A 13,222-nucleotide genomic window follows, 5' to 3' on the forward strand; every position below is an offset into this window, starting at 1 on the left:
ATACTGTTTTTCGTTAAACTTCTAAGTGGAAAGTAACCACTATTAAATTCAAAGTCTACAAGAATATGACTGATCCCTGACAATTACCCATGATCATCACATACTCCCTACACTTACGTTACTAACTGCAGAGCAATAAAAGTTATTTTGACTAACGGTATTCCCCATTCGTATCAGTCCTCATGTATGCCACTCATATTGTAAACTTCACCAACCCGAGTCGACAGTATATAACCTCGGTTCTATAGCAGCGTTGAGATTGGAATAAGAAAGTATTAACCGCCTTAGTTACTGACACTCTACACATCATCACATGATTACCAGCCGTCACCCCTGCTATGATATGGACCGCCAAACGAAGAATTCCAGAGTTCTCTGTCCTGCTGGGGTATGGACCGCCAAACGAAGAATTCCAGAGTTCTCTGTCCTGCTGGGGTATGGACCGCCAAACGAAGAATTCCAGAGTCCTCTGTCCTGCTGGGGTATGGCCGCCAACCAAAATCTCCAGCGTTCTCTATATTGTGTCATTTTCTTAACCTGCATGTGTAACCCCCATCTTTGTAGTCAGTGCTTCAAGGTTACGTCGCCAACATTTCTTGGTCGACCTATTTTGCGCTTACCATGTGGGTTCCACCTCAATGCCTTCCTGTTAATTTGTGTGGGCCATCTTACATGTAAACATGATGATGTAATCAGCAAACTAAAACAATATACAACCCACCGTTCAAACCTCCATCAACATAAAGTAAAGCCTCTACATCCGCCAGACTGACCGGCGTCCCCAAGTCGTTGAACCACTGCACCACAAAGTCCTGGTCTGGAATCAAATACTCTGGGTACGACTTGCAGGTACAGGTAGCGTTGGTACCCAGGAGTACATGCCCATACATGGTCTGATCACCCGACGGACAGTTCGTTAACACGGGGACGTTTTGAGCTGGAGGCAAGTAAATAATTGAGACAAAAAATATGTAATAGATTAAAATGTTTGCTTGCAATAAACAAGAACTAGAATAATAGAGAAGAAATTGAGTAATACAAATACATATGTTTTGGTAACTAAATACAAATGCACAGAAATATATTGAATTAATAATAGCCGTTATCAGGGAATGATTGTAAAAACTGTATGTTTTCCAGAAAAAGAAAGATAAACAACATTAAGACAAGAATAAAAAATAAATTTTAAAAAGCGTATACTTTCTTTATGGAATTGACTACATCTGTTTCGTCTTTACAACAATGTATTTACGTAGCTAGTGTTCTTAATTTACTGTTCATATAGAAGGTATTAAATGGGACAAAGAGCGAATTACAACTAAGTGTCTTCCGTAAATTGACAAAGATATTTCATATTGCTCCCTATGTTGTTAAGCTTGAAGTCGTAAGCCGTGAACATAATGTTATATTATATAATATTATATTATATAATGTTATATTTTTAACAGTGTCGAAAAATGTGTGAATAGGAACTGAAATTTTATATTGGTTTTAGTTTTTGAGGTTGTTTTTTTTCTTAAATTTTTGAGTGATCATTCTGAACCAGCCTGTTTTGTATCTGATAAAAAAAATGTCTTACTTTTTGTCCACTGAACATGAGTGTCAGAACAGGTCATTGTCCATTTTGAGCTTATCGAGAAAGTGACAATGTCGCTGACTGGATGTGACACCCACACCCAAGAATAACAGAAGATGTCCGGTGTTCTGCTGCAAGTATTTAATCGCTGGACTGTGATTGGCTGAAAAAAATGCATTGTTTGTGTCATTCACTTGTTCATGTATCAATGGCTAAACGCTATACAGTCAACTACAGCAATCATCAATAGGCAGGTGTAACAAGTTTGTAACACGTCACCTGAACAGTTTCACACAACAACAGTTACACCCTATACAGTCAACTACAACACTCAACAATCGGCTGTTGTAACTAGTTTGTAACACGTCACCTGAATAGGTTCAGATAAAATATGTAAATGTGGATCAAGTTCTTCCATGCAGACAAGACGGAAATGTGTGCTCCCATAAGGTCCATTGCTGACCTCACATCGGCACAGCTGGTCTGAGGAAAAATGATTCAAATAGCAAAGCCACCCAATGTTTGTGTATGCATATATATATATATATATATATATATATATATATATATATATATATATATATATATATATATATATATATATATATATATATATAAACATATGTGTATACATACGTATATATTATATATACATATGTATATACATATTTATATATGTATAAATATATATATATATATATATATTATATACATATGTATATACATATGTATATATGTATTATATATATATATATATATATATATATATATACATATATATATATATATATATATATATATATATATATATATATATATATATATATATATATATATATATATATATATATATATATATAAATTTCAATGAGAAACTGGATATATAGTTGAAGCAATTATAGTACATGTCTTTATTTCTATTACCTAGAACACACGTGTAGCTATGCTCAAGACATTGAGGGTGAGTAAATCTAAACTGGGCCTGTGTGACATTATCTACTTCCTTCCAGAACAATTCGTGACGGTTGAGTTTGTACACTCTGGCAGGACTCCCTGGCTTGATGAACTCATCTAATTCTTCCATGTTTGTTCTGTAAAATGATCTATTTGTGATAGTCAGTTGATGATTTTCTTTAGCGTAGGTGAAGACAGCTTGCAAGTTACGTTCCCTGTTTGTAAAACCTGTTGAGAGAATTATAGTGATCATTAAATTCATGCAAATATGGACTTTAACGTTTCAAGAATTATTTCGATTTTTAAATTAGATTTTTTAAAACACAATATGAAGCGATTTTTTTTACAAACTAGTTTTACGAATATTTTCTATTTAAGACGATGCACTCTGTGGGAGATAGCATAGTTTGGCGTTGCTTTAGAAGAGTTATCGATTAATTAATTACCTTAATTAAATCAGTTAATCATTGAGCCATCTATGGCTCACATACATACAAAACATACTAGTATACGCATCGCCAAGAGTTTCTGGCTTCCTCTATTATTCTTTACACTAAAGACATAATGAATCTAGAGACAATAGACAGAGGTTAATGACATTTTATAAGACAAACTTAGTTTAATTTCTCTGTACACCACAGATATGGCTTACTGACTCTCTAGTGCCATAATGCCTGTTTAAAATCTTGATGTACTTACCAACCACGAACTCGTAAAATATAGACATTCACATGTGGCTAAGATATTTGTATACACATATCTACTGTCATCAAAATTACCGTAGATAACAATGGGAACTTGGTTGCTAGGAAACCGTTGATTGACCACACAGTGAGCGTGTTCGTCCAGTCTAAACCTTGCAGGCACCGTTACATTGAAGACAGCCAGGAAACCATTGGGGACCGTGTGCTTACAGTAACCGCAGCGATTGATCCTGGGACCAACACACTGAGACGTGTCAATCAGAATACTACACAGTGATCGGTCTTCACCCTGAAATGTAGGATTAAAGAGAAGTTTTTCAGGATTATCTGTGGATTAAGTTAATGACTTGAATCTGTGGTGATTTGAATTAATGAAGTGTTTTAGATTAAACAGATGTTGTGTTTACATCGACATGTATCCATATGCTGTGAATATACTAGTGTTTAGGGAAAATATTTTCATTGTTTAAATAATGCATGGCTTACATAGTACTCACCAAATCTGTTAAATATAACTGAATGATGTAATTAGTATGAAAGGTGTGTACGTGGATCGGATCACTGCATGTTTGTATGTATCCTGTAGCGAGACGCCAAAATTTTGTGTACATGCAGTTGGATGGTAGGGATTACGACTGTTAAGCTCAAAGTCTGGAGTTCTGATCTCTAGGACGTTCGCTAGTCCACCAAACTCTGGTGGGTGCCTGACTCACTTTAGGGAAACAAAAGCGGCTGGGCACAGTGGTGGCCACGCTATACCCTTGTGTGTGGATTTCATAGAAATATATAAACTCTACTTCCTCTGCACCGTGATTTTATAGGTCAATGTTATTTAGACAGACGGACTCTATTTTATCTGCACTGTGTGTCTTGAGCACAAATGGGGAAAAAATTATTATGATGTTAAAATTTGGAAAATTGGGAACAAAATTCGATTTTTTTAAAAAGAAAACTAAAAATGAGAATGAAATAATACTTAAGATAGATGACCTAAAAAATAACCATTTCTTACCACGTACAATTCCAATCCGTAAAACTGAGTGGCTTTCCCTTCCAATACTTCTACCAAAGCTTCTAAGTGAACAGTATCGCCGCTCATAAATAATGTATTACACAAATGTGGCGATTTTTTCATCCTTAGAGAAACTGTTATATCTGAGGAACCGATGGCTAATGATTGGACGTTAAAATATATTAATAACAGCAATAAGTCGAGAATATAATTTATACAAAGCTGTTTACAGAAATATGAGATCCTAAACATTTTCTTTTTACTATAACATAAGGTTGGTTTATAAAACTTAAGGTTGAAACAGGGTTTACATAAAAAAACATACTACGATATAACTTACTACAACTTATTACGATATAATTATTCTAGAAAAACACATGTTTTTTTTTATTCTTATACTAACAAATGGGGGGGAAGGAAAGATGGACGGTGAAGCTGAACGGTAGAGCGTTCGACATCTGACCACAAAGCCCGTATGCCGGGCTCGAGCCCATACGGCGTCCATGAGTCCACCCAGCTCTAATGGGTACCTAAACTTACGTCGTAGAAAGCAAAAACTTGGCTTAGTGCAGACTACACCATCAGTTTGTATGCCGAGGTCATAAACAGGTGAACTCTACTTCACCGGCATTGGGGACCAAAAGAAAATGTACTATACTTCACTAGTAAATTGGAAAAGGTTTGTGTCTGTCAGTTTACATTTGCTTATGGTACGGCATGGCTGTATACAACTGGTTACCCGAAATACTCGAGTTTGTATACCGTAGAAGGTCCGTGAGTCCACTCAGCTCTGATGGGTACCTGATTCACGTTAGGAGACAGTACAGACGCCGTTACTAAATAGTGTATATGCATTGTTTCAAATAAATAAGATGACGCTGGATGTGGCACTTTTTAAGAACGGATCTAGATGTTATAAAAAGAACGGCGCGTTACTGGAGGCCTCAAGAAAAAACTAACAAAGAAAGTGAAGGGAGACATGGAGGCACACAGCAGAAAAAACAAATGACAAGAACAGGACTGTCTTGGGGGACTGTTGTCAAGAAAATTTCCAGAGACCGGCAAAGTAGAAAGAACTTTCTATATTGGCCATTTATGTCTTGAGCATGATAGGAAACAATTTAATAAAAAGTCTAGTGACAATTTAAGCGCAATTTCCTTAATTAATTGTTTGTGACCGAACGAAAGGATATTTTTGAAAACTTTCTTCGGCAATATTGTTCTAAATTATAGTAGGAATCGATTGGTAAATGTTTCAAGTCGCTAAGCGGTCTGGTTGCCGAGATATGGAGCAAAAACTGCATTTGTTCGAGGTTTTTTGGCTTTTCCGGGAAATCCAGGAAGGAATTCCGGGAATTGTTTTGGCCCACAATAATCCTTGGAACTTGCTTAACATATTTGCTTTGGAACTAGTCCTTGATATTGCTTCGTTGAGGAGGAGATACGACTTAAAGCTGCGGACACTCATCGGACACACATCCATCCTTGACGAGTTAATAATCGCAATTGTCCGTATGGAAATTGCGCTAAAAAACGATTATTGTTTCACATAAAAATAAGCTTTAGTTTAACAAAGTAATTGTTTTCTACTTACCGTCATGGAAAAGGTTAACTTTCTCATCACGTTGGTCGTCTAACAGTCGTGACCACGTGACAGTAAAGTCACCGCTTGCATGACGTGACCAGTGACGCGTGACCTCCATCACAAACACGCCCCCTTCCCGTGAGCCTCGTATACAATACACACAGTCATCTATTGCAGTTTGAAAGAAATCCACGCACCTGATTCTAGTCTTGGAGTGAGGACACTGCTTAGATAGCACCTATGTGGGAAACATAGCATGTAAGGATAATTAATTTATGCTAATTAGTTTTTGTGTATGATGGTCTGATGCCATAAGACGTAACTTTTACGTATTCATTTTATCTTTTTGAAGGAATAGAAATTATTTTAATGAATTATGCAAATCATATTATATAGCTAAATAAATATGTATAGAATTTTATTATTAAAAGTTGTACTTTTAAAAACAAAAATCACTAGATATCTACACGACTGCCTTGACTCGAGTTCGAATCCCGGTTCAAGTTAATAAACGTCGCTGAGTCCACTCAGCTCTAATGTGTACCTGACTTACGTTAGGGAAAGATGAAACAGGTAGACTTCACTAGCCTCATAGACCGTCAGGTTCGAAAGGGTAATTTTCTTTTCTAGGTCTTATTAAACTTAATTGATGTAATTAACTAAATTTTTGATTTGATTCAAAATGCTTCCGGGCTACTTGGGCTAGTAATGGAGAAATTCGATTAACCCTACGTGTATCTGCTAGCTATTGAAGATATTTTGACAATGTTAGCTATGAGATGATTATGACACACCGTACTTACATCATTTGGTGTATCGCCGAATATGAGCGTGTTCCTCGCGACAAGTATGTTGGGGAATTCAAAGACTGCAGTAACACAATCTGGTACATCACAGGACACGAATGTGTGACGGGACAGGAGACACTCGCAGAAAGAAGCTGTACAAGTAAGGTCATGAGGTTAGTTCTTGGCTCGTCTCTCTGTCTCTCTCCCTAACGCTGTCTGTCTTTTGAGCACTTTCTATCCGCCACCCCTCTCTATTTCTGTCCCTCTCCCCCACTCATAACCAGAAACTATACAAATAAAAATTGTAATTAGTTCTTTGGTAATCTCTCTCTCTCTCACTCTCTCTCTTTACCTGCCTCTTTATCGCTCTATTCCTATCTCAAACCCTTTATTTCTCCCTACCACTATCCACCAAATTCCAATATTTAATATTTGTTTCTATATGTCTGTCTCTACTTATGTCTCTATTAATCATGTCTGTCTTCCTTCTTCCAAATAATCCGTTCTAAAATGAACTATTTCAAATGAACATCACGCACCAAACACGATAACAGAAGTTTTTTGTCAAATAAATTCCTATCCCAAACACAATTGCAAATCTTAAGTAGTCACTACATGTATATTTAATTGTAAGCACACAAAAACAAGAATGTATTGAAACACAGACCTATGATGATGACTAGAGCTATTCCTAGAAGTAAGCACAACATTGGCGCTGGGAGTTTCCGTTGATTAAAATTAAAATGTATTGTACTTTAAAGCTCGAACGTAGGTAGTTATGGTGAAAAAAAGCGAATACATTACAATTAAAGATTTTAAATCAAAATAAATCAAAAAGTGTTTTTTTAATGGTATTTTTTAAAAATAAACACGAAAGCATATTAATCAATTAGGTTAATGGATGCCATTTAATATATTTTCACTCTACGTGGCTCAATTTCTTATTTAAGCTTTTAAATTTTTAAAATGTTATTAAAACGCTTTTAAACTGAAATGTGTACATTTAAAGAGGTTTATCATAAAGAGAGGGTACTGTTTGGGTTGAGAGAGCTTGGCGACAGAAAGTTATAGAATGGGATGGCGTGGTCGGAATATAGAGCCCACGACTGCTAACCCGAAAGCCTTTAGTTTAATAAAAAAAAACGGTAGTGATCTCCCCTAAACTTTCTCGAATATTCTTATATAAAACAACAGGGGATGGTAACTGGGGATATAGTTATGATTTTTAATCCATTTTAAATACTTAAACTTTTAAAAATAGAATAGAATCTCATAAAAAAAAACAATTGCGCACCAAGCGAACGCCGAATAAAGATGTGTATAATAGTGTGCAATATTATTAATACTTTATAAATTTACATGCGTTTTTTGAAAAATCGGAAATAGCGTAAATTAGTACTTCCGGTAAACGGAAATTACCCAAAATTCGGCATAAGGTAGAAAATTAGATCTTTTACTTACATGTGAAATTTCATTTATCTATCTGAAATAGTACTCAAGTTATAGGCTTTTGAAAAATTCAAAGTAGAAAAAGTACCACTTCCGGTTATCGGAAATCGCTCAAAAGTTAATACGAATCTACGATTTTGATAAAATACTCATATATGAAATTTCATCAACCTAGCTGTAACGTTACTCAAGTAATCGTGTTTAAACACAGACAGACAGACAGACAGACAGACACACACACAGACATAGGACAAGATTGCAAAATTATGTTTTTCCGTATCAGTGAGGTGTAAAACGTCGAGATTTGCAAAAATCTCTATTTTTTTTTTGCACGATTACAAGACTTTCTCTATACTTCGTATATACGAGAAAGTAAAAAGTAGAAAAAACATCGATTGGGTTTGTATAGATGGTATTGATATTTTTGAAGTACGGGTTTTACCATTTACGTCATACGTAGCAAATAGTTGTGTCAAAATATTAATGTTAATTAAATATAGGCCTACATTATTTGTTTCTATTTCATATTTTCGTTAATTAAAGTTATTTTCCTACAAGCTACTAAACGAAATGTTTTTTTTAAATATATTTTAAAATGTTGTAACATGTCATAATTTTAAACATAACAAGTAATTTGATATTCAATTACTTTGCAATTTAAGTATTAATAATTCAAAGGTTAATTAAATATTTTGATGTTTTTCTGGTATTAATTGTAGAAGTTTTCATTTAACGTTAAAATGCACAATCTTCATCTAACCATTTATTGAAATCATAATATCAAGGCATTATAGTTATAAAAAGAACTAGTAAATTTGAGGTAAATGCTCGAGGACTTAGATAGGCCCTATAGTCCCCACAGAAGATAACTGCACAGAATCGAGTGGATTGGGAAAGTGTAGTTTTTAAGGGTAGCATTTAACTAGTGACAATCCCAACCCCCCCCCCCCCCCACACGGAAGTTTATCCCCCACCCGCCAGGATAAAAAAAAGTCTGAAAGAAACCTTGAACCTAACATTGACACGTCTTGTATGTTTGTGCTATTGCTTGTCTGTGATACGGGTCGAGGTTAGTCCATTAATCAGACCGTGGCGGCTGCGATCAAAAACTAGCAACATGGGCTAGGGTTAGTTTAATGATCAGACCGTGACGGCTGCTATTAAAAAGTGGCAACATGTTTATGCTTTAGTAATTTATAACAACACCTAAAAATAGAATCACCCAAAGTGGTTATAGATCTGGTTAATCGAAAGGCGATGCATTGGATCTTGATTAAGGAATGTTTAATAGTCGAGACACATTGTGTACGTTACGTTCAATAGTCGAGACCAATTATGTTCAATATTCCAGACATCATGTTGTGTAACATTCAATAGTCGAGACATCTTGTGTAAGCCACGTTCAATAGTCGAGACAAGTTTAAGTTATGTTCAATAGGCGAGACATATTGTGTAAGTTACTTTCAGTAGTCGATAAAAGTTATATTTAATAGTCGAGACATCTTAAGATATGTTCAACTGTCGAGACATCTTATGTAAGTTACTTTCAATTAAATATTTTTGTTTTGAATAAATAACCTACTAAATTTTAACCATCAATCATTGTCAATGACCAGAACTAAACATACTAATGTATTTGGCTACAGCATAAGTACGATAAATTAGGTCCTTACTCATGGAGAGATAAATAAAGTGCATCACGCTATTGCACTATAAAATACTATTTAGTGCACTCTAATGCTAACGTTAACAACAACAGAGCTGACCTACTTTACGCTCAAAGAATTATGGGCATTCAGCTAAAGTTCAAATCTCGTGTTATTTTGTTTACGATTTTCATCAGCCTACACAGGCAGCACTGTGTATCAATGTTGACAGAGAATCGGAGGACACTTCAAGCAGTAGCCCGTAACTCGATCTAAAGACGACATTGAAACAGACTTGGGTGAAACACACACAATAGCAGGTATATATATGACAGTACCATTATGCCGTTTAACAGGCTATAATTGGAATACAATATTTACATTTTATAAAGGCTTCAGAATCAGGTAGATATAGCCGTGTTTGGTTTCTTTAATACACATAGTTTTCTATGTGGTACCTGAGATTAACCTTCATAGGATGTACTTTACTATCGAAATTTTAAAACATTTCAGTTTTTAAATCCTACTTTCGATTATTTTGTGTCATTAAAATGTTCGGATAATGCAGTAAAAAGCAGTATAAAATCAGTTATTTAGAATTTAACAGAAAACCTACTAATCACCGAACAAAATAAAAATCTAATAATTAAAAGTTTCTAGTCTATTTCAGTTGTTGTTTAATTTACTTCTTTAAATAAATAAATAATATACCTTACAGTAATAAACTGTGACCCAGATATTCTATGTTTACATTCTCTCCACACATTTTGTCCACACAATCTCCCCAAAAATTCTCCCACACAATCTCCCCTCACATTCTATCCACAAAATCTCTCCACACATTCTCTCTAAACATTCTCTCCACTCGTTTTCCCCAAAAATTCTCTCCCCACATTCTCTCCACACGTTCTCCCCACACATTATCTCCACAGATTCTCTCCCCACATTCTCTCCACACGTTCACCCACACATTCTCTCCACAGATTCTCTCCCCACATTTGTCGCTAAGGTCCAACTCACAACCTCTGCCACCCCCACCCCAATTCATATGAGTATGACATCGCTTATGCATGACTGCCTTAGCAATCAACTGCACCTCAATCATTAATTAAAACGATATTTTAATCAACAGATTTAAAATCGATTTTCGTTGCCAATACATATTTAACACATTTTGTAATAAGCAATATTGTAACTGTATTATCTATGTAAGAATACGTGTTTTAAAACCCATCAATTTCACCCGCATATGTGAATATAGTTACAGTTTCATACTCTTCTGTGTCTGGTGTCAACATTTAAAGAGATGCCTTGGACAATAGAATGTCAGCTGCGCTTGCTTTTCAAGTCTCAGCCAGCTTCTAAACTTAATTAAGGCGACAGAAATATATACTAACATATTTAAAAATCACTTGTTACATTTACATTTATCTCTTTCAGATTTCTAGACTTCTCAGAATCATGGAGTTAATTACTGTTTTGATTGCATTGGTGCTGTTGATGATATCGATCTATTGGGCAGTAAAGAGACCAAAACACCTTCCCCCATCCCCTGGTATAGCTCTTCCTGTTGTCGGCCATTTGTATTTGTTGGAGCGAGATCCGAGACAGCAGTTCAAGAAATGGTCTCACAAATTTGGCGATGTCTTCAGCTTGAAGCTAGGACAGGAAACAGTCATTGTTTTAAACTCGTTTGACTCGATAAAGGAAGCGTTTGTTAAACAGGGAGATAAGTTCTCTGACCGACCTAAAATGTCGTTATTATCTACATATGTTCCACATATAACGAAAGGCCTAACTCTGTCCTCAGGCGCTGAATGGAAAGAACAGAGAACCGTAACGTATGCGATTCTGAAAAAGTTTGGAATGGGGAAAAATATTTTGGCAGATAAAATTACCGAGGAGGTGAATGCTTTTATCAATGAGCTCGCTAAAGGAAAAGGAAAAGTATTCAGATCGATGCAGATTCGAGGTCTGATCAACGTTAGTGTCTCCAATATTATCTGTTCAATTATTTTTGGGAAAAGATTTGCGTTTGACGATCCTAAAATAAACCACCTAACAGCCAAAATAAACGAGTTGGTTTTAAACTCCGGCGTATCAAAGTTTAACTTTCTGCCCTTTTTAAGATACCTTCCATCATTTAAAGTTAACACAAGCAAATTTATCGCTAACTCATTCGTACTTCATGACTTTGCCGTGTTCATGGTGAATGAGATAAAGAGCAAGCATGACGCCAATGGCTTGGACAACTACATACTATCATACATTCATGAGATGGAAAAGGTGAATGAATCTAACGAGCCAACGAATTTGAGCGAGGTCAGCCTTATTCGTAACATTGAAAATTTATTCCTGGCAGGGACGGAAACCACTAGTAGCACTATTTTATGGAGTCTTTTATTTGTCTTACGGTACCCGGAAACGCAGAAAAAAATTTACCGAGAAATTGCTGAGATGGTCGGAAGTGAACGTACGCCAAGCTGTTCTGATAGGCCACAGCTCAAGTACTTGAACGCCTTCATCATGGAGACCCAGAGGATGGGCAGTCTGGTACCGTTTGCTATATCGCATGTCTGCACTGAGGACACCGTTCTCAACGGTTTCACCATTCCCAGCGGTGCCCAGGTCATTCCAAATTTAGACGCCGTGCTCAAGGACGAAAAAATATGGGGCGATCCGGAAAATTTCCGACCCGAAAGATTTCTGGACGAGGAAGGAAATTTGATGAAGAGAGAGGAGCTCATACCGTTTTCTATCGGTCGCAGAATTTGTCTTGGGGAATCGCTGGCTAAGATGGAACTTTTCTTGTTCCTGTCGTCCATGTTTCAGAGGTTCGAGTTCCTGCCTGTTGACCCAAATCATGTTTCTACTGAGAAACCTGTTTTTGCTGGAATTATAGCAGCTCCACCTTTTGAGGTTAGGTGTGTCAGTAGAATTAAGTAGATAGCCTACTCAGGGCTGATCATTAATTTCTTATTAAAGAGTCAACTATCTTTTTAATTATACTTATAAAAGTTTAGGAAAAAATATTTTAGATTTTTCTTTAAATTTAAATCTTGAATAAATTGTATGCGCTTGATTTACATTAGGTATAACTTTTTTAATACCATTTTAAATAATATTCAAGAGCATGTTTTATATTTCAAATAATTTTAAACTAATCGCTTTACAATGTAAATAATTTTCTTCCTGTCAGAAGTGTTTAAAGGCGATAACAGACTTAACGAACACACTAGGTTGATGAAGTTTTACCTTATGTTAATTAAAAGAGTTTTAATTTATCAGACCATTTTATAATTTTTACTTAATTTTCTAAAAACATTTTTGTCATTTAAATAATTATTTCTTACAGTTTTTTTAAAGACAATAGTCACTTCCGGTAGTCTATTTGTTGTATAGATTTACAAATACGAGGTATCTAAATACGTCTTATAACTAAGGGTTATTTAATTATGTTATTTATTTTAGTTTTTGATGTCATTTTTAAGGGTTATTTATGTTATTT

General features: G+C 35.4%; 1 protein-coding gene across 2 annotated transcripts; it reads left to right on the forward strand.

The window, feature by feature from the left end:
* The first annotated feature begins 9,945 nt into the window (after nt 1–9,945).
* Nucleotides 9,946–12,994, forward strand: LOC131943185 (cytochrome P450 2U1-like). 2 transcript variants are annotated; one of them, XM_059303195.1, is made up of 2 exons: nt 9,946–10,034; nt 11,155–12,994. In XM_059303195.1, the coding sequence occupies exon 2, from the start codon at nt 11,176–11,178 to the stop codon at nt 12,658–12,660; it is 1,485 nt and encodes a 494-aa protein (XP_059159178.1). In that variant the 5' UTR covers nt 9,946–10,034; nt 11,155–11,175; the 3' UTR covers nt 12,661–12,994. The 2 variants fall into 2 exon arrangements, with proteins under 2 accessions (XP_059159178.1, XP_059159177.1); XM_059303194.1 differs by lacking the exon at nt 9,946–10,034 and adding an exon at nt 10,043–10,119.
* The last annotated feature ends 228 nt before the right edge of the window (nt 12,995–13,222 follow it).

The sequence above is a fragment of the Physella acuta genome, unplaced genomic scaffold (assembly GCF_028476545.2).
Source record: "Physella acuta isolate Inbredline_101_S28 unplaced genomic scaffold, ASM2847654v3 ptg000445l, whole genome shotgun sequence".
NCBI classification, from domain to species: Eukaryota; Metazoa; Mollusca; class Gastropoda; family Physidae; genus Physella; species Physella acuta.

Bases quoted from the DNA above. Each gene is read 5' to 3' on its own strand.
- LOC131943185 (XM_059303195.1), top strand. From the start codon at position 11,176: ATGGAGTTAATTACTGTTTTGATTGCATTGGTGCTGTTGATGATATCG.